Source organism: Salvia miltiorrhiza, chromosome 1 (genome assembly GCF_028751815.1).
Source record: "Salvia miltiorrhiza cultivar Shanhuang (shh) chromosome 1, IMPLAD_Smil_shh, whole genome shotgun sequence".
Classification (NCBI taxonomy): Eukaryota; Viridiplantae; Streptophyta; class Magnoliopsida; order Lamiales; family Lamiaceae; genus Salvia; species Salvia miltiorrhiza.
In genome coordinates, this window is record NC_080387.1 from 12,587,957 (window position 1) to 12,609,773 (window position 21,817).

General features: G+C 36.9%; 3 protein-coding genes and 1 long non-coding RNA gene across 6 annotated transcripts in view; 2 read left to right on the forward strand and 2 right to left on the reverse strand.

The window, feature by feature from the left end:
* The window catches only part of LOC131006624 (pathogenesis-related genes transcriptional activator PTI6-like), an 812,544-nt gene that overhangs the window by 488,725 nt on the left and 302,002 nt on the right, over positions 1 to 21,817 (forward strand). The gene's annotated exons all lie outside the window — the stretch shown is intronic.
* LOC131006626 (uncharacterized) lies at positions 239 to 2,600 on the reverse strand. Of its 3 annotated transcripts, none has more exons than XR_009095640.1 (4): positions 2,146 to 2,600; positions 1,224 to 1,277; positions 668 to 1,144; positions 239 to 538 (listed from the first exon to the last, which is right to left on the reverse strand). It is a non-coding gene; the product is annotated as an uncharacterized LOC131006626 (long non-coding RNA). The 3 variants fall into 3 exon arrangements; XR_009095639.1 differs by lacking the exon at positions 1,224 to 1,277 and having other exon boundaries at positions 668 to 829; positions 1,098 to 1,144; positions 2,146 to 2,599; XR_009095638.1 differs by lacking the exon at positions 1,224 to 1,277.
* On the forward strand, positions 9,896 to 13,483 carry LOC131006621 (GDSL esterase/lipase At1g06990-like). Its single transcript, XM_057933798.1, has 2 exons — positions 9,896 to 11,193; positions 11,271 to 13,483. Exons 1-2 carry the CDS (start codon positions 10,335 to 10,337, stop codon positions 11,459 to 11,461), a joined length of 1,050 nt encoding a protein of 349 aa, XP_057789781.1. The 5' UTR covers positions 9,896 to 10,334; the 3' UTR covers positions 11,462 to 13,483.
* On the reverse strand, positions 11,515 to 13,430 carry LOC131006619 (exocyst complex component EXO70B1-like). Its single transcript, XM_057933796.1, has one exon. It carries the CDS (start codon positions 13,428 to 13,430, stop codon positions 11,631 to 11,633), a length of 1,800 nt encoding a protein of 599 aa, XP_057789779.1. The 3' UTR covers positions 11,515 to 11,630.

The window sequence follows — 21,817 nt, forward strand, 5'->3', positions numbered from 1 at the left end:
CTTATGATAGCAAACATAATAGTTTTTCACCGTTATAAAACTTATTTTTTCTGTTATAAAATATATTTCTTATATACTTTGTTGTCGTTATATATAACATTTTTTTATATTTTACATAACAGTCATTTCCGTTATGTATTTTCAAATAAAGAATTCAAGCATTTCTTTTCCTATTTTTGTAATTTCGTAAATACAAATTATACAATATACAATATACAATGTCATCAAACACAACATATACTACAACCAAAACATATATTCTATAAATATTTAATCATCCAAATAACTTCATCCATCCATAATCAAAATGTCAAATATATCTAAATAACTTAACCATGTAATATATCTAAGTAGCTAGAGTAATGTATCGAACACGTCACTTTCTCCCCGTATTCCTCTTCGTCTATGTTCATCATTTCTTGCTCCTCCATCTGCCGCTTCGACGCTGTCACTGAGATTCGGCATTTTGAAGGGTAGAAATTAGATTCCTGGTGTTGGAGTTGTTGAACATTGTCAAATTGTAGCTGCTGCAGGTTCTCTATAATTCATGCCAAAATAATTTGGAATTCAACTTAACAACATCAAGATAGTATGTATTGTCAAATATACATACCTGTTGAAACATGATAAGAAATTAAAAAACTCGAAAAGAGAGATAATTAGTTACCAGAGCAATCCACAAGTAATTCAGATCCTTTGAGTACATATTCACCTCCTTCTGAAATTCTCGGACTTTGACAACTCTAGCTATGCTACAATGTACTTCACCAAGAGCTCATAAAAGGATAAGGATAAGTTCAAAATTTCTTCAGCACTTGCTTTGATCACACTCCAGTGGAAAATAGAAAAGTTAAATAAACAAGGGGGATATCATGTGCTAAATCAAAATAATAGAGTTACAGATGATCATATAATCCAAAATGGGCATTTTCCAAAAGTTGAACCCAAAATATTGATATCAGACTTGCTTTCTATGAAAGAATTAATCAGGACTTCAAATATCCACTACGGATTGTCAAAATTTATCTCAAAATAAAGGAAAGAATGCACCAAAAAAGACCACAACTCCTTTACTGAATGGTGAAAAAAGGTTATACCAGGATCAACACATCTACACAAACCAGGAAGAATTTCCAAAGAGAACCTGCACGTATAAAAATCACAAAGAGATCAGCACAGGATCAAAGTTGTCAGAATATAGTTGAGGAAAATTAGATGAATACTCGAAACTAGTATTGGGAAGTATAACAGGTTGTTCGCCTATCACCCCGACGCCACTACAGTACAATAGCAGAGCGCTCAGTTGCACGCAATTAAATCAATAAACAAAATTAATCATAAAAAAGGTGAGGGTTCAAGACATAAAAGTAATGAAACTAATTGGACACTCTCAGTTTTCCCATTGGCATCAGTTATAATCCAATGCCTTCTAAGAGTAGAATGCCTAACAACAAGTAGAAATCATTATTTCGCCTCAAATTTTGAACGAAAGTAAAGCTAATAAGGAGACAATAAATTAAACATTATAATGGCATCCAAGGGATAACATGTGCAGCTAAATATTACCCACCTGCATTTTTTATTAGAGATTGTGTAAACAACTACTAAATGGAAATTAAACAAACTATCATAGATAAAATTAGTCAATGTATATCTAAATTACAATTTTCCGTGACATTAGGGGTGGAAATTCTTAAGAGATATTATAACATGAACAAAGAGATCAATCTTGATATGTAAGGTGACCAGCTAATAATTACTAATACCAATAACCAAATAACCCTCATATAATGACTCATATTTGAGAATTTCCAAAATCTCCAACCACACAAATACAACATAGGATTTACAAATTCAGTCTGACCGTCATCAACACCTTAATTTCAAATATTTATAAAAGGTTAAAACATGAGCAGTCTATATAGTACTTGGACTTCTTATTGCTGCTACTAAATCAAATACTTAATCAAATAATGAGGAAAAGAGCTTACAATGGCAGTAGGGACTGAAGTTTGATTAATTGATTATGAAGATAAACAAATCTTTAAGCATTTGATTAACTGACTATGAAGATATCCAGAATCGCACTTTATGATTTCAAAAATTCAACTCAATAAAACTAGATAAATTGAAGTTCAATCTCACCGAAAATTTGAGTAAAGTCGAATCAAGTATAAACTCGGTCCTCTAATGTACAGAACAGACGCGATTGAAGATGGGCACCGAATTGGGGTGGCAGCGGCAATGACCAGCTAGGATTCAGGAGGTCAGCTAGGGCGCTGAAGATGGGGGCGACGACACATGGTAGGGTGATGTGGGGTAGAGCGTTTGTGGAGGTCGGCGAAGAGAAAGACGAGGCGCAGGGTAGACGGCGCGGGGAGGTCGGTGAGATTGAGATCCGACTGGCACTTGAAATCGCCAGCAGCGCCGCCACTTGAGCCTTCTCTTCGTCGCTACGCCATGGTCGCTGGGCAAGGGGGCTGAGGGGCACACGGCTGGGGCGAGGGCAGCGCGGGTGGTGGCAAACTGGTGGGAAAAGGCCGAAGGGGAAGGGAAAGAGGAAGGGGAAGGAGAGGGGGGACAAACCCAAGATGAAATCTATATTATATATAAAGAAGGAGTTTTAACGGCTAGAATTTCCCGGCAAAATTCAAATTATTCAACAGCATATTTAGATTGAATAGATTTCCGATATTTAAGTGATTCAACAAACTTCAAAGTATATATGCACGACCAGCAAATATCAGTTATTCAACCGACAATTTAAACTTCTTTTGTTCTTTTCTTTTCTTTTATGTTTTACTTTTTTTTTCTTTCTTTTTGAAAATCATGTAATGTGAGTAATGATAAAATATTCAATATGCATATCAAATTAAAGATCATAAAATTAGCTTTAATTTGATATATAATAAGTATAAAATAAATTTAAGATGATAAAGATATTAAAATTTAAAGTTTCAAACTAAATTATTTTCTCTCTCCTCTCTCTTATTTTACTTCTTTTTTTTTAATGATTTATTTTTCATTTGATTTATTATATTTTGTTTTCGTATATCATTCACTTATATCTTTTACATTTAGATATTTTTTTTATTTTCTTTTTGATTTTCGGTTTTATCCTCTTATTTTTTTTGCAATAGCATGTTTAAGTATTATTTCATAAATTCTCAAAAAAAAAGTATGATTCGATAGATATAATTGTAATTTTTTTTTGCTAAGATTTCTTATAAAATTTTAGACCTTTTAAAATTTAAAATCATAAAAAAATAAATTTAAAATGTATAAGTTATAGTAATTTAAAATTTTAAAATAATTTTTTGTATACTTCCTCTCTACTCTCTTTATTGTTTTTGTTAATCCTCTCTCCTTAATGACGTGTTTACTTTTTTATGCTATATTTTTCTTTGATATATGTATTTATTTTTATTTTGTGTTTTTAAAGGGAAAATAAGTAGATAGCATATTTTTTGCTTTACATGTTTTTTTTTTAATTAAAACAGTTTAGAATGTAACAAAGGTGAATGAAAATATATTGGTTCATAATATAACTATTTTTCTAAATATTTTTTTTGTATTAATTTTAATACAACTTTGTGGATAGTAAATAGTTATATAAATATAATTTCAAATATTAGTTATATTTTTGCATCAAATATGACGTATAATAATAATAATAATAATAATAATAATAATAATAATAATAATAATAATAATAATAATATTATTATTATTATTATTATTTTATTATTATTATTATTATCAAATAATTTTTAATTATTTAATAACTATTACTATCATTAAACTTGATATAAAGTTGAAAATTTGATGTTTTCAAATCTGAGTTTTTTGATTAATTCGTGTTCATTATATTATTTTATTTTTAAAACAAATTTAGTATTTGTTCATATTTTTTACTCTCTTTAATATTTATATTATTTATTTATTTATATAAACATTTCGTTTAATTTCGATATTTGCCGTGCATCGCACGGACGGGCATACTAGTCTAATTTAATAGCCAATTAAACGAATTCATTTATTTTAAAAATATATTATAGTTTTAAAAAAAATGATGCTCATACATAATAGTAGACATAACGGTTGAAACTATCGTTATAAATAACGCTCATATATAACGCTTGTCTTAACGCTCAAACAACCGTTATAAAATAAATGTTCATAGATAACGTACGGCTTAACGGTTCAGTAATACTGTTATATATATCACTAATAGATAACACTCATACATAACTGTAACACCCCGCATTTTTTTCCTCATTATAATTATTGAGAGATTTATTATTAAGAGCACTGAGATATAAACACTAGCATACGACGAGAGGAGATATCCCAATTGTTTGAGTTATTACATTTTTGATGATGGAACTAGTGCATGAAGTACTTTGAGACATAAGGATTTATAGAGATGCTGGTTGAACAAAGATAAAGTTGTAATTTCTTTTCTTTTGATAGTTTGTAGCAGCTCTGGCATAGCCGAGCTCTGCTCTGCAAGCAGAGCTGAAGTTGAGTTGTGCTCTGCTCTGGCAGCAGAGCTGAAACTGAGCTCTGCTCTGGTAGCAGAGCTGAAGTGGAGCTCTGCTCTGCTTTGATAGCAGAGCTGAATCGAGCTCTGCTCTGATAGCAGAGCTAAAACTGAGCTCTACTATGGTAGCAGAGCTGAAATCGAGCTCTGCTCTGACAGCAGAGCTGAATCGAGCTCTGCTCTGCTCTGGTAGCAGAGCTAAAACCGTGCTCTGCTCTGATGGCAGAGCTAAAACCGAGCTCTGTTCTGCAAGTAGAGCTGAAGTTGAGTGATCTCTGCTCTGATAGAAGAGCTGAATCCGAGCTAAAGTAGCTCTGTCTGCCGAGTTTTCACAGCTCTGGTCACCAAGATTAGTGTGCTGAACTGACTTTAGAGAGGGGAGTCAAAGCAAGTGGATAAAACAAAGCAATTGGATAAGATATTTTGTGCAAGTGGATGAATTAAGCATGTGTTTTATATCCTATACTTGGTGGCTAAGTTAATGGGATTAAATAAAACATAACATTTCTCTTTCATCCCTCATAGTAGCCGTCCCCTCCCTCTCTCTTCTCTGTCAACTTTCTTCATCCACTACCAATAGTGAGTAAGTAAAAAAAAATTGCACAAGCTAATACTACACCAAAATCATCTACAAATTCAAGCTCAAAATCTATATATTTATATTTTTTATATCAAAAGCTTGATTGAGGTTGAAAGCTTGGTTCAAGAAGGAGGAGCTATACTTTCCTCTTCAAAAATCATAGAGTAAGCTTCTAATCACATGAATCTACTTATATTTGAGCTTAATAAACATGTACATGGAGGATTAAAGCATGAAAACATCACTTTTTCTTCTCTTCAAAATTTTCGAAAAAAAATAGGGTTGGAAGTCTTTTAAAATTTTTCATCTTCTAACCTTAAGTGGAGAGTGTATTCATGCTATTGAGATGTTATTTATTAATCATTTGCATGAAAAGCATGGATTTATTTTGATAAATGGATTATTGAAGGTGTTAGTTTGTGTGATGTTTGGAAATTTGAAGTTCATGAAGTAAGTGGGGATTTGAGTATGAAAATGAGCCTATGAGATTGTAGGTAAGATAATTGATGGGTTAGAATGATGATTAGAGATGATTGATAAAGATTATGATGAATTGGTTTGATGGGAAATAGGGTATACTTAGCTATATGCTTAAGATTGACTAATTGATGAGTTAATATGGCTAGCTTAAAAAAGCTACTAACTTGATGTAATTCGACGGGGTTATTGATACCCAAAAATCTTGAACATTTTATGGTAAGTATATATAAGTGTTAAGAACGTTCATGTAAATTTTGAAGTCATTTGGTGATCGTTTGATACCCTTTTAAAATATAAATCTCTAACTGCAACTTTCTACCGAAAGTTTGGAAGAAACAGATACTAGAGCCACCCTTTTCAATAGCTTTCCCTGCGTTTTTGGTTTCCAAATTTTTATATGAACGAGATGAACATGTTAGCTAGCAACCCACAAAATTTCAAGTCATTTCGACAAGATCTACTGTTTTTCAAAAATCAAAACTTCCAGTTGCACAAAACTGCCGAATATGGTAGACTGTAGGAACATTGTCATATCTCCTGAACCACTTAGACTTTTGCAACCTACTTTTTTTTAAATGAAACTAGACTTCAAGAGGTTTCAAATGGTATGAATCCCAAACCGAGGAGAGTTCCGAGGAGAAACAGTTTATTCTCTTAAGTTAAGGCAGTGCGAAAGAGTGAATTGAATAAGATTTTGATTATGAGATGAGATATGAATTAAAGATGCCTATATGTGGTTTAGTGAAGTTGAGTTGAGCTTATACATGAAAAATGTAATAAAATGGCATAACTTGTTTATGTGAGTTAATTTTCAATAATTGGTTTAAGAATGATTTATAAAATAGATTTTTGGGAAATTTTCCCGACTAAAAATATTTTATTGTTTTAAAAAAAACGAGTTATGTATGTGATTGCTATGTGCTTATGGATTGTTCATTTATGAGTTGTTCCTTGACAGAGTTTAGACCTAAATTAGGAGATAAGTCGAGAATAAAATAGTGATTCTTTAGAAAGTGTTTACGATATGAGATCGAGTGAGACGGAGTGTAGAAATGAGAAGTAATGGAATATTACTAAGATAGAATGATATTCTTAGTAAGGAAGTTTCTGACCGATTCCTTTTGTTTTACCCCATGAACTATATTCGATGTTATGATATCTGAAGATGCGAGCAGAGGACGGAAGTGAGTCCACCCCGAACGCTACGAGAGTAAGCTAGGACATCAGGTGGGCATTATTTTTACTATACGTATATAGAGATCCCCTGCGTATCGTAGGCCTCTTATACGAAATGAAGTAAATGATGTGATTTAACTGTCAATTTCAGTTTGATGAAAATTATTACTAATGATGATGTTTATGAGTCTGATAAATATTTTGAGATTTATTGATGTTGAACTAATTGACTTGCCGAGTTTTGATGACGACGAGCCTGTATGTCACCCTCTACCGATGAGACGAATTCGGGTCCTGCCACAAGCGGGATTGTGTACACAGAGGTGACCGTGAGCTGTTATTCGGGTCGGCCGGTCACAGTACTTGGGAAGGAGGCCTACTTCTCAGTACCTTTTATGATGATAATTTGTAGATGTGGTACATACATAACGAGAATTTTGACCGGTCTTTTATTTATGATGTTTATGATGATTGTTAACTGCTTACACGGGTTCTTTTGAGTAAAATTCCCGTGTATTGCTTATGTGGCAAGTTCAATCTATAGCTCTAAGAGCTAGTTTTCATTGATTTTCGGCTTATGTCCACTGAGTATTCTGTACTCAACTCTGCATGTATTTCTAAACGTGCAGGATAAGCGAGGAGGGAGATTGGACTGGTGCTGGCAGGAATTTTGTTTCGGATGATCTTCATTATACCGTAATTATTTTTCTTGCGGTAACATCAAGATGTTGAGGTTTATTTTAAACTTAATCAATAAATTTACTCTCGGCTATATGTCTTCATACATATAGTCTGTTCGCATTTTGCTGCGATACTCTGTATATCCCGAGTCATTGTGAGTAATTAGCTATGTCTACTTTGTAAAGGTTGACAAGAATCTCGATGATTTAAAAGTTATAAAGCCAATAATATTTCTATAGATGATGATGTCATCTTTCTTTATTTATCACGTTTCAGTGATTGCTTCCGCTTGACATTCAATCTAGTTTTCTCTTTTTACCTTATTAATTTATTTAGTCGTATCGATACCCGGTCTACGCTATCACTGGCTAGGCGTCGGGCTGCGACAATAACGCATAACTTTGTACTGTTATATATACATTTGGATAACAGTACATATATAACAAAGCTTTGTAAAACCGTTATATATTATTAAAACTGCGCTCATACATAACGGTTTTTGACCAAAACCGTTATGTATGAACCGTTATCCATATTTTTTTAGTAGTGGATAACGTGGGAATGTTATCACTAGCCAATAAGTTGTCCCGAACCTGCCAAAGACTAGCATCTAAACCAGACAGGAATTTTGCAACCATAAATTCCCCCCACTGAGTCGCCCGTGTCATATCATCACAAGATAAGGAATGATAGATGAGGATTTCATCAGCAATCCCTTAAGAGTAGAGCTGGCAAAATCAACCCAGCCCGCCCGTATTTAGGGTTGGGTTGGGCTTTATAAAATAGAGGCCCGAAAAAACCTGGGCCTAAAAAGCTCGCCCAATAAGTCCGTCGGGCTGACCGGGCTTTGGGGCTAAAAAGCCCGGGGTTTTTGGGCTAAAATGCTCGCCCGATCCTTTGGTTTTTTAATTTTTAGATATATTAATTACCTTAATTTATCCATTTTACGGTTTACCCCTTATTTTTCCCGTAAAATCATTCCTAAATGCAACTCGAACATGCCTTGCGAGTTGCGACACAGTTGGCTTCTCAATTATAAGCTTTCTGTTACTGATTTCCTATCTACATAATTCAAACATATTCTAATTCCGTTTGTTTTTGAGTTATTGGTTGATTTGATCTCTACTTATCGAAAAAAAGTTATGTATTTCATTATTAAATGAGGTAATGAGGATTTAAAATATTTGGAGAATAAAAGAATTGAAATCATTATTAAATGAGGTTTGAGACTAACCTTGATTTTTTATAATAATAATAATAATATTTGGATTGAATTTTGTTTATTTAATTTTTGTAAAAATAAAATACAATTTATTAAAAAAAAAATATTGGGCGGGTTTGGCCCGACCACCCGATAGCCCAGATAAGGCTAGCCAGTGGGCTGGTTTTGTAAATTGGTAGCCCGGTCAAATTCGGGCCGAACCAGCCCGACCCGATCATTTTCAAAAACCCGCCCGGCCCGACCCACCCATTTTGCCTGCTCTACTTAAGAGTAGAAAAATAGTCGTTGACGGACTAGCCATCTTGTGTATGAGAAAATAGTTTGTCATACAACTCGAACACATGAGATACATTTTTGTCATTAGAATACATCTCATTTAAAGTATCCCACATAGCTTTGGCAGTATCTAGGAACATGATATTTTTACTTACAGATTCACCCATGTTATTGAGAAGCCAAGTAAGTCATAACAAAACAATCATCAGCACTCCATACATCATATTTAGGATCTGTACTAGCAGGGGCAGCAGATAAAATATGATGTCGTTTTTTCTGAGATCCAAAGAATAATAGAAAAGCACGAGACTATATCATATAATTGGAACCATTCAATCTAATGATGGTTCCTAAAGCAGCAGATTTATTATCAGCCATGATAATAGAAGGGCGGAAAAGCAAAATCCTAGGCAGAGCAGAAAAACACAGCAACAACAATGAAGTAGAGCGATGGCAGCGCGTAAATCGAACAGCAGCAGCAAAAGTGAAACCCTAAGCGGCGGCGGCACACAGAAAAAAAATAGGGCAAAAATTCACATCCGCTCTGATACCATGTAGAATGGTAAAAATATGGATGCATAAGAGAGGAGAATAATAGTTTATTATATTTAGTGTGTAAAATACAAGAGACTTTCCACATATATATATATGAGAAACTAGGGCTACAAAATAAATAAGGAAAATTAGGGCTACCAGATAAAAAAGGAAGCATATATACAAAATACTAAACTAAATATTTTATAACACAAATTATTTAGATTGATAGTAATTGAAGTGTTGTAATATTTTCGTAGAAAAGTACTCATCAGTCTCAAATTTTAGTATCCATATTTCATTTTGTGGCCATCTCATATTTTGGTATTCATTTATATTTTTAGTAAAAGAAGGTACGACCATTATTCCATTTTAATTATTTTAACATTCGCATAAAATATGAGACCCTTATTCCATATACAAACCACTTAATTATTTTATTAAAAATTGTGTCACTTCCAAATGAATACTAAAAGATGGGACTGGAGGAGTATGATTTAGTTCCTTCTTTTTGAGTGTTTGTATCAATAAAGCAACATATGTGAATTTGAATACATTATCCTTTGCATTGACATAATGCAGAAGATTGGAGAATTGAAGATTAATTTGCTATTAACTTGAATTCACAGTAAATCTGAACACATCTTAGAAGCGAAGAAAGGGAAGCTATTTCCATCATTCCACAACAAAACATGCCACCGAAATGCCTACACTTCTGATTCTGACACACCTTCATATTTCCCAATACTTGTGAAAGCAGCAGCAGCAGCTCACAAGCCCACATCAACCATCCACAATCATAAATCCCCACATTTTCCATTAAAAAATTCCCAAAACTAAAAATGGTTCCTGCAGCCCTCTTGGCTTTGCTCATCACATTCACATTCACAGCAGCCTTGGGCAATCCCACACCCAAATTCCCAGCCATTCTTGCGTTTGGTGATTCAACAGTAGATACAGGCAACAACAACTACATCTTCACACCCTTCAAAGGCAACCACCGCCCTTACGGCCACAACTTCCCCGGTGCTGTCCCCACCGGAAGGTTCTCCAACGGGAGACTGGTGCCGGACATATTGGCATCCATGCTCGGCCTCAAGGATGCCGTCCCTCCCTTCTTGGATCCGCTTCTCTCGGATCAAGACATTGTGAGTGGAGTGAGTTTCGCGTCTGCAGGCTCCGGCTATGATGATCTAACCACGTCTTTCTCTCGAGTCATTCCCATGTCGAGGCAGTTGGATTACTTGAACGACTACGTTGAGAGGCTGCACACAATTGTTGGCGAAAGAGAAGCTGCAAACATACTCAATAGAGCTCTGGTTATTGTGAGTGCTGGAACTAACGACTTCACCTTTAATTTCTATGATTTCCCCACTAGGAGGCTTCAGTTCACCGTCTCCCAATACCAAAACTTCCTGCACGCTAAACTGCAGAGCTTCATTAAGGTGCTGTACGACGTTGGGTGTCGTAAGATGGTGGTGTCGGGGCTCCCCCCGATAGGGTGTCTGCCAATACAGATGACAGTAAAATCTCCTCTGCGGAGGAGCTGCTGTCAAAGGGAGAACCAAGACGCTGAGGCTTATAACGACAAGCTTCGGAAGGTGCTGTCCCAAATGGAGATGGAGCTTGCAGGAAGCAGAATACTCTATGCGGACGTCTACAATCCTATCATCAACATGATCAACAACCCACTAAAATATGGTTAGCTTGCTCTGCTTTCAATATCTATGCTCATCAAAATGTAAATGCTAAAGATGGTTGGTTGGTTGGTGGTGAAGACTTTGCAGAGACTACGAGAGGCTGCTGCGGCACTGGATTACTAGAAGCCGGACCTCTCTGCACTCCGTTGGGAGGCATCTGCGTTGATCCTTCGCGCTATCTATTCTGGGACAGCATTCATCCTACTGAATCAACCTACCAGATTCTATCTCAGAAACTAGCTCACACTTTGATTCCAAACATCTCTTGATTTTATTCACCATACTTATATCTGTGTTTCAACATCACTTGTTGCATTGGATATTTGAGCAAACTATATAAATCATATATATATATATCTCAAAAATATACATGTGATGATGTGATGCAAGTCACGAAAAAAGAATGTACAGGCGATGAAAACAGACACAAAGCAAATCTCACTTCCTTCCAGTTCCAGCAGCAGTCCCTTGGAACAAGGCCGTGATCCGCGTCTCAATGTCATCAAGGCTATACCTAATGTGCCTATCCGCGTGCTTCCCCACATCAGCAAAGGCGTGCAGTCTCCCAATGAAGTTGCGGTATGCTGGAGACAAGTGCCCCGACACCGAGATCTTCAGCTCCTCCTTGAGTTGCTCGTCGAAGATCACCCACGACGACTGGCTCCTGCACGTCTCCTCAAAGCTTGCGTTGAACAACTTCAGCTGATCCCTCAGACCCTTGGCTGACGAGTTCTGATCAACCTTCAGATAGCTCAGAAGCTTCCCCCAACAGCTCCGTTGATACTTTACATGAAACTGCCTCACTTTCGCCATGTTTTTCCTGATCCAATCGTCGCCCAGCAGCGCTCCCAGCTCGTTATCCCTCACCTTCTGCACCATGTAACGCCCGTTGTTCATCATGAAAACACAGCTCAGTGCAGCATCTTTGTAAACCCTAGACTTCGCCTCCAAACTAGTTTCCAATAACTCCATGATCCACGCCAACTGTGCTGTCAGAGACGACGACGAAGCCATATCTCCCTTTCCGTAATCAGCATCACCACTTTCCTCGAACACCTGCTCTAATGTCAGCCGCGACCTACACGCAGCGCGGAGGTAATTCATCACGTAGCGAGTGATCGGATGTAATCCGCCGCCGGGGACTGCTGACTTGGCCGGATCGCGGCGGATCAGATTCTCGAGCTCCAAAAATATGCCCCTAATAACCTCCCCTAATCTCTTCCAAACAGTCACGGCTTCATTCCTCAACGGCAAACAACAATCATCGAGAAACAGCAGCTCGAATTCAGGCATCAGATCCCTAATTGTTTCGTAAACATCCAGCACCTTGAATAACCGCTCCGGCGACCGGCTGCTGATCGCCACCGCGTCTGCGAAATTCAATAGCTGAATAATCGAGCCCCTGCATACCTCGATGAAGGAGAGGTCAGCATCCGATGGAAAACCGGAGAAAATGCTGTCACAGAGGCGGCGCTCGCTGGGGAGAAGGACACGGAGAGTGACGTTGATCGCTTTAATCCATCTTTCAATCTCATCTTCCAGCTGAGTCCACGGCATTCTCTGCACCTCGTCGATGCTCAGCTTCGGCAGCCCCAGCCGCGACAGGCTCTGCTCTAAAAACTCCCGCCGGCACGCGCCATACGCGGCGCAGCACTCCTTCTCGTACCCCGCCGCCGCCATCCGCTTCGCGATCTCGTGCAGATCGCCCACCGTCCCCGGCGGGAGCGCTTCGATTAAGAAGTCGTAATCGGCCACCGGCTGCGCCACGGGGATCGACTCGTCCTCGACGGAGCCGTCGTCGTCCTCGTCGGAGTAATCGGGATGCTGGCGGGTCGAGTCGGTCGAGCCGCCGCCGCTCTCGAGCAGCGCTCTGAACTCGTCCTCCATGCGCAGCATCGTCTGCTGCAGCAAATCCTCGGCGCGGGCGACGCGCTTGTTGCCGGCGAGGGGAGCCCAATCGCGGACGGCGGCTATCAATTGGTCAACGGCGTGGAGGAAGGAGGCGACATCAACCGAATTGGACCAAATCGGCGCGTCGAGGGAGATGTAGCGGGAGAGGCGGCGGTCGAGGGACTTGAGCGTCTGGTCGATGCCGTCGTCGGAGAGCTTCTCGCGCAGTCTGCCGTCGAAGTTGCTGAAAATCTTGAGAATATCGTCGGTCATAGAGTCGGTGTGGCCAAGGGTTTTAGCGATGTGGCGAGCTACCGCTATGAGCTTCTCCTCGCCGTTGTCCGCCATGAGAGATATGGATGGATTATTCCAGATTGGAGATGTGGAAGTGAAGTAAATCCAAGTGTGATGGGAAGATTAGGGCATGGAAATGTGATGGGCGCCGTCGCGGAAGGTGGGAAAGGAGGAAATGGGCCCAGAGATAAGTCATCGGAAAAACGCGGTTTCTTCAAGTGTGAACGAGAGCCACGACTGACTGGTAAATCCATATAAAATATTACTACTGTTTAAATACAATTCATTCAAGAAAATGACTGGACCTAAGAAAAAGGATCAAATTTGGTGGTTGGAAGTTGGAAATTGGTGCTTCTTCAGTTATAACCCATTCCGCGCTTTCGTAATTAAAAAAAACTTCCGGTTTACTAAAGATTTTTAGGTGTTTGATGGAATAGGAAATGGGAAGTTGGTTGGTAAATTGCCAAAAGATATCATTATTATGATTTTGTTTTGTGTATACTACTTTTAATTATGCTTTGGTAATAACCCCGAGGCACTGAGGCACCGTTTTTGGTAATTATTGGGTTTTTTTTTTTTTTTTTTTTTTTTTATAAAACCATGATAACACTGAATATGTAGTAGATAAATAAAAGAGAATTAAATATTGTAAAGAATATTAAGAGCATCAACAACGGCGGGTGCAATGGCGGGATCGAACCCGGTCTATCGCACCCGCCGGCGTTGCTGCACCCGGGTGCAATGGGGTGGGGCGATGGAACGCACCAGCAACAAACGGGAGCGAAGGAGGGGGCATGTTGACACGCGTCCCTTTTCAAACCAAAAAAAAAAAAAAATAGGAAAATTGAAAAAAAAAATTAAAATTTAAATAAATCGGCAGAAGCCGTTTTTTTTCTTACCGTTGACATCTATTTGTTGCCTTTTTTTTTTTTTTTTAATTCTTAGCACCTATATATATATATATCAACAAATACCAAAAACATTCATCATTCTCCTCATTTTCTTCTTCATCTTCTACTTATATTATTTCAACAAATAGCAATGAAAGGCGATTGGAGCAACTATTGGCGTGACCACCCTCAAAATCCATCCCCCGGCGAATCAAATGCTTCCAGGCAAGGATTCTCGCCGTTCACGCAAGAATCGAATGCCTTTCAAGCGGCGGCCACCAATTTGAACCCCCGCTTTGCCGCCGTTGCCAACCCCGACGTGGAGGAGATTGCTTCTATGCCGGCTAGCACCAAACGTAGCAACTATTATCCGCCAGAAACGGTGCTAATTTGCCGTTTGTATCTCGAGCACACCCACGACTCTGTGGTGGGTGTCGACCAAAAAGGGGCGAAGTTTTGGGGCTCCCTCTGCACCCAATACAACGCTGAAAGGCCCCAAGGATCTATTTCACGCGACGTCACGCAAATCAAATCTCACTTTCAACGGGTGGTGAAGGATTCGAAGAGGTTTGAGGCCATGCACAAAAAATGTCACGATCAATGGAAATCAAGCATGAGTGATGGTCAAATCACGGAGCAAGCAGAGGCAATGTGGCTAGCCGAGTTCCGTGTGCCGTTCCGGTATCCGCATGCATGGAAGATCTTGCGCGAGTCCAAGAAATTTGCAAGTCTCGGCGAGGATGTCCACTCCGATGTCCATTCAGACAAACGATCCAAGGGCTCCGACGGTCTTGCCACAACGACTTCTAGCGACGCGAGTATCTCCACCCGGCCCCAAAGGCAAAAGGCGGCCAAGAGAGACAAACGGAAAGGCAAGAAAAAGGCCGAAGAGACGTCGGAGGATAACCAAAAAGCTCTCGGGTACATGGCGAATATGGTGACTGCAATGGAAACGTTCTCCCAAGTTCAACGTGACCTCGCCGATAGCATGTTGATGAGCCGGGACACCTCTCAAATGAATCCGGACGAATTGGCGTTTCACATGTGCAAGGTGGCGGAGATGAAGCAACGAAACAACATCAGCTAGATTTTTAGGATTTTTTATTTTATGTTTGTTTTAATTTAAGTAATTTAAGATTTTAATTTCTTGTATTGCAACTTTAATTCAATCAATGTAGGATTTGAATTTGAATTCAATGAAATTTTAATTTATCAATTATTGTAAATTTAAAATGGAAACTAGAATAAAACTATATCAAAAATAAAATTAAATTCATTGCACCCAAGTGGGTGCAATACCATTGCTGGAGTGGGTGCAGGGATGTTGATGCTCTAAGAAGGGCAAAGGATTCAAATATGTTTCTCTATTTTTACCTAAAAAAAGTACTCCCTCCGTCCCAAACGAAATGTCCTGTTTTCCTTTTTGGGTTGTCCTAAACAAAATGTCATGTTTCCTTTTTTGGCAATACACGCTCTCTCTATACTTAATATTTAAATAATTTTCATCAACCCACTTTATCTACTTTATACACATTTCTTAATCTCCGTGCCGAAAAGTCTATACTTAATATTTAAATAATTTCCACCAACCCACTTTATCTACTTTATACACATTTCTTAATCTCCGTGCCGAAAAGAAATTGGACATTTCATTTGGGACGGAGGGAATAATATATAAGATCATGGAACCCGTTACTTAAACATTATAGGCATATTACCTCTAAAAAAAACGAGATAGGCTTATTTGATATTTATTTCTCTTACAAGAATTATCCATTTAAATTATAGTACTTCGTTAGATAAAAAAGAAAAAATGGGTAGATTTTGTCATTTTTCACTTACAACATTAAAAAGAAAAAAAGGGCAGATTTTGTCATTTTTCACTTACAACATTATAAATAATGTAAGCTCATTTCTTCACTCACAACATATTACTCCCTTGTTCACCAAACGTATGATATTGTTATCATTTTTAACGTCATTACGTTCATTAAAAGGACGTTTACTTTGCATGATTGATAAAATGCATGGTTGAGTACTTTTTATCCTAAAGAATATGATTTCTTTGATCTCATACTTTCAGTGGGATGAGAATTAAGCAAAACTAGCTTAAATGATATAAATAATTAAGGATTTGGAAAAAACTCAAACTTTCAATCCATCAAAGTAAATAAAAGATTAACCTTACTATTTTTATCTACCAAGACTAATCTTTCAAAGTAATCATCCTCTAAATTATAATATTTTACTTTTTAGGATATGACCACATATTTTATTCTTATTTTTTTTTTATCTTTACAAATATCATTTATTTACAAAAAATCACTCATGTCCTCCTCCCCTTCCCCCATCACTTAGTTCAACTTAATTCAACATCAACCACTCATTTTATAAAATAATTATAAAATCATTATTCCATTACATAAAATTCATAAAATATTACATTAAAATTTATGCCGAACTAAGTTGCCATAGTTCTCATGAACGAAGAAAGTATCAATTAATATTCTTAAAAACACACATTTCCGGGTGGATGATTAAGCATACCTATTTCTCATAGAATAATTCTATCCATGTAAATCTATATATAATGTAGAAGTGAAGTTATTTTACCTCTAATTTTTCTCTCTCTTAATTTTTTTTCACCAAATTCTCTCTTACTTTTTTTCTATTTTGATTCTTTTTAAAAAATCATTAACTTCGAATCATGAAAAAATATTTGAATGTTAAATTAAAGATTATAGAAGATATTTAATTCGATGTAGAAAATATTATAAGTAATGAATTTGAAATAAATAAGTTATAATCGTTTGAAGTGTTAAAATTAATTTTTGTTTGCTCTCATTTATCTCTAATGTTGAACATCATACTCTTTATTTAATTTTGTTTTCATTTGTTATTGAAAAAATAAGTAGATGTCATTTTCTTTTCCTTTCTAAAAAATTTACATGATTGTTTAATTATAATTATTCTAAATTTAGATATTTTAAAGTATAGTAATTTTTAATGCAATTAAGGAGAAGAAAATAGTATTAATTTTAATGTCAATTTGTAAATAAAAAATGAGTTATATATATGTTATAATTATAATTTATTAAATTATTATATAAATTTATTTCATTATGTATATGAATTACTTATTTATTTATATAAATATACATGTTTTTATATTTTTTTACAATATTCATATTTTTCTTATTTTTTTAATTAATTTTCGGCTAATAATAATACATTTTTGATTTTTAAGAGCCTAAAATTGTTATATTAAATGACGGTTATTAATTTTTATTATATTGATGATTTAGTGTTTTTGTCCACTTTCAATATACTCAATAATTTTTTTTTCTTAAAATTCGTATCATTCTTTCTTAAGAATTTTTTTCATGGACGTTGAGAGTAATATTTTGATAATTTTACAAATTTTTTGTTTAAATAAAACATATCACATAATAAATAATACTATAAATACAAAATACATTTGTTGGACCAACTAGTATGGACCCTACAAGCACTCTTTGGTTGAACAAAACTTGTACAGAACTATATTCATTGACTCCACTTGCACACACCCTTAATTACGCCACCGCTAGGATTGGTTTCAATTGTCTTTTCAAAGAACTATCGTATGAACTGATTTACGAGACGAAAATCTCTACTACATTTGTGTATTTTAATCTTCTTCATTCTTTCTACATTTTCAATATTTTATATATTTTTTTTAAGAGAATTACTTTTAATTTTTTTTTCAAAATCTCCGCTACATTCTTAATTTCTACAATAATGAGACGGAGGGAATAATTTATTCCACTAAATTGACTTACTCATTTATTGTCAACGATGAGATAAAACTTGTATTTAGACATATCGAACTCTCGTATTCAAGATATCCAACGTCCATTAATTATTTAAAGTTTCTGTCAGCTTATATTAGATAATTTTTATTAATCCTTAAGTAGTACTATTATTGCACCTGAACTTAATCAACCTACAGGGTTTAGTGCAATAAACTTTTTGATGAGTTCGTTTATTATAACCTTTGATTAAAAGCGGAGTGATTCACCTGTAGTATGCGAAAGATCGAGAGAGAGGTGAAGATAGTGAAAAGCAAAAGAGAAGATGTTATATTACTGAGAGCGTGTCCTTACAATGGAGAATGTGTTCCCCATTTATAAAAGTTTACAATGGGGGCAAATAAGTCAATTCATATTTGGTACGAGCCCTAAGTTAGTTGAGAAGATTCTTCAGTAAAAGTTGTCAGTAATTCGTACGTCCTCAGCCATGATCCAGCGCGGACACTCTTCAGCTCCGGGATTCCCTCCATGGGTGCGTCAGCCCCGTCCGATGGAGCGAGTCATCTCTTCTCTGTTCGTCCCAGCTCTGACATCCGTTCCGTGTGGTGTTCCTCTGGTTGGTTCAGCTCTGGTTTCTTCTATAACAGAATTCCCTCATTCTTGTTGGATTTGTATACTGAAAGCAAGAACGTTTTATGCTTGTATACAATGTTTCCTAAGTTCACTATCTAATCTCCTATCTGATTGTATTCATGATTGCATATGTATGTTCTTTATCTCTATATAAGTAGATTATATGGTGTGTTGTAGATCACAGAAGACCATATAATTGGAATAACCTTAAGAGATATAATATGATCACAGCCGAAATAACTCTAGGACAAATTATTGGTTTAGGCTGCAGTATAGATGGAAGTAGTTTATCTTGGCTACTTGTCTATACTGGTACGTCATTACGTATTGATAGGACCACAGTTGAGATGTATTCTTCTATCTGACTTAAGTGAAGAATCAAGATCTCGGTGACTTATAAGATCTTAATACTAATAAGTATTCAGATACATATGTTAATTCGTATATCACTTTGACTTACTATGGGTGAAAGTTATATACTAACTCGAGTACTCTGTATCTTGGGTGATAGCGGTTAATATATGATATTTGATTATCTGTATTAGTACCCGTATCCGGTATAGGATAATGACATCCCCTTAAGGAGCTCAATAAGGTTTATTGCGCTAAACCCTGCAGGTTGATTAAGTTCAGGCGCAATAATAAAGTTTGAGTGGTACTGCTTAAGGATTTATAAAGAGATTAATTAATTTAAGCTGTCAGAGCTCTAATTAATTAATGGATGTCGGATATTTTAAATACGGAGATTTAATAAGTCTAAATACAAGCCCCCGACTCATCACCGGCAATAAAGGGGTAAGTCAGTATCGGTTCTCTAGTGGAATGAACTGATATTTATAAATTAATTATGGTCTGGGCTGACCATGAAGGGTTATATACTTAAAGCAACACTTTTATGCTTGTATATATTGATACCTTATTCACTACTATTTTCCTATCTGAATTATTGTTATTGCATAATCCTATTATAGTCCAATTTATCTTATATTATAGATTATATGGTGTGTTGTAGATCACAGAAGATCATATAATTGGAAAAAGTTGAGATATAAATTGAGTTCACAATCGAGGCAACTATGGACGAGTTGCTGGTTTAGATTGTAGCATAAATGGATAAATAGTTTGTCTTGGCTATTTATTTATGCTAGTACCTTCGTGTATTGAACAGGATCACAGTGAGATGAATTCTTATATTCTGACTAATTAAGAATCAAGATCTCGGCGACTTAAATAGTCTTAACCTTAGTTGGATTAATCGGTGTGAATAATAGATTGACTATTGCTTTGATTTATCATGGGTGAGAGTTCTCTTGAAGCTCAATATACTCGATACTTTGGGTGATAGCAATTATTATTTGACATGCGATTATATTGCAATAAGGATCCGTGTCCTGCTAATAACAGGATGATAATATCCTCTCGAGGAACTTAATAAGTTTATCGTATTAAACCCTGCAGGTGGAATTAGTTCCGATACGATAATAAGTTTAAGTGGTAGCACTCGAGATGTCGTTTATAATTAAACGACTAATTAATTAATTAATTAACCGTCAGAGGAATTAATTAATTAATGGATATTCGATATCTTAAACACGGAGATTAATTAAGTCTAATACTAGCCCCGACTCACCTAAAGAATAAAGAGGTAATTCAGTATTAATTTTCTAGTGGAATAAATTAATACTAGTGTCTCGATTTATATTCTGGGCTGAATAAGAAAATCGAGCACTGGGAGGCCAAACTTTATTCGAGCTAGTAGATCCCCGGTTGGCCCAAATATAGGCTTAAATCTCAAGAGAACAGTGTACCAATTCTCTAAAGGATCTTTCTCTTAATTATAATGATGGGCATTATTATTTATTCTAAATAATAATTAAATGATCATGATTGTCCAACTTTCACTTTTGCCATTGTTTAAGCTATCACTAGCCGAAAGTGATGGTAAAGGAATGAAAGTTGGTGCTTAGTCATGCACATCATTATCTTATCACTTTTGCTATGCTTTTGCTATATTATTAGCATGAAAGTGTGCAGAGAACAAGTGTGTGAAAGAGTGTGTGAGAAAGAGTTAGAGAGAGATAGGTGGTTGAAGTTCTCTAGATTGAGATAGGATTCGAAGATCGTTGCCATCCAACGTCGAATCTTGCCGTGGGAACAATTCGGAAGATCAACTCTGGAGTCGATCACTTCTCGTTTCGCAGGTATACTTCTTTTACTACCTTGTAGGATTATGGTTTTTGTATGTACTTGTTAGATATCCGAAATGGATCGTGGGCACACGAACCGTATATCAAAATATGGTTCCTTCAATTGGTATCAGAGCCAAGGTCCGGACATTTCGGCTCTATCGGATTAATGAGTAGTAAAACCATTAGATCTTGGTAGAACTTTGCTATATCAATATGCAGGTTTTGTATATTGTTCGTCGTCTTATCGTGGATCATTTATTTGATTTGTCGATCTTGGCCTGTAATCTTAAAATCACGACAAGCTATGCGTGATTAGATTAGGATTTCCATTTGTATTTTTTTTTGTTGGTTTATCTATTGGAGAACAATAGAAATCAAGAACAGAGGGTGATAGAATGCAAAATGGAGAAACACAGCTCCTGTTCAGAAATTCCGGGCGACCAGCGGGAGCCCGGCACCGGACCTCCAGCGCCTGTTCAGAAATTCCAGCAAGTGTCACCGCACCTCCGGCGAACACCATCGCGCTGGACGCGCACAGACCCACTGGACTCGCGACTCTCCTCTTTCTGCTGTCAGATATGTCGCCTGTTGCTGTGCCACTCGTCGACGTCAAGGGCAGAGGTTGCTCCGGCAATCTCTACTTGCTTGACTGTCGTGTAACGGTGGCCGGCAGAGGCACGACGTATGGTGTCGACGGTGATAGGGGTAGGGGTGGTCTAGGCGGATCTGGTCAGACGGTGAGATGGACGCCAGCCTGCGCTCGATGGCGTCGAGGGCTGGAGTTGCTCCGGCAACCTCTGCCTGCTCGACAGCCGTGTCTAGCGCAGCAGGGCTCTGGCGGCGTTTCACGGCCAGAAACCGCGAGGCGGCATGTGGCAGCGCGCGGGGCGAGCGCGCAGGCGAGGCTGCAAGGGCGCGCGGCGCCTGCTGTGCGTGAG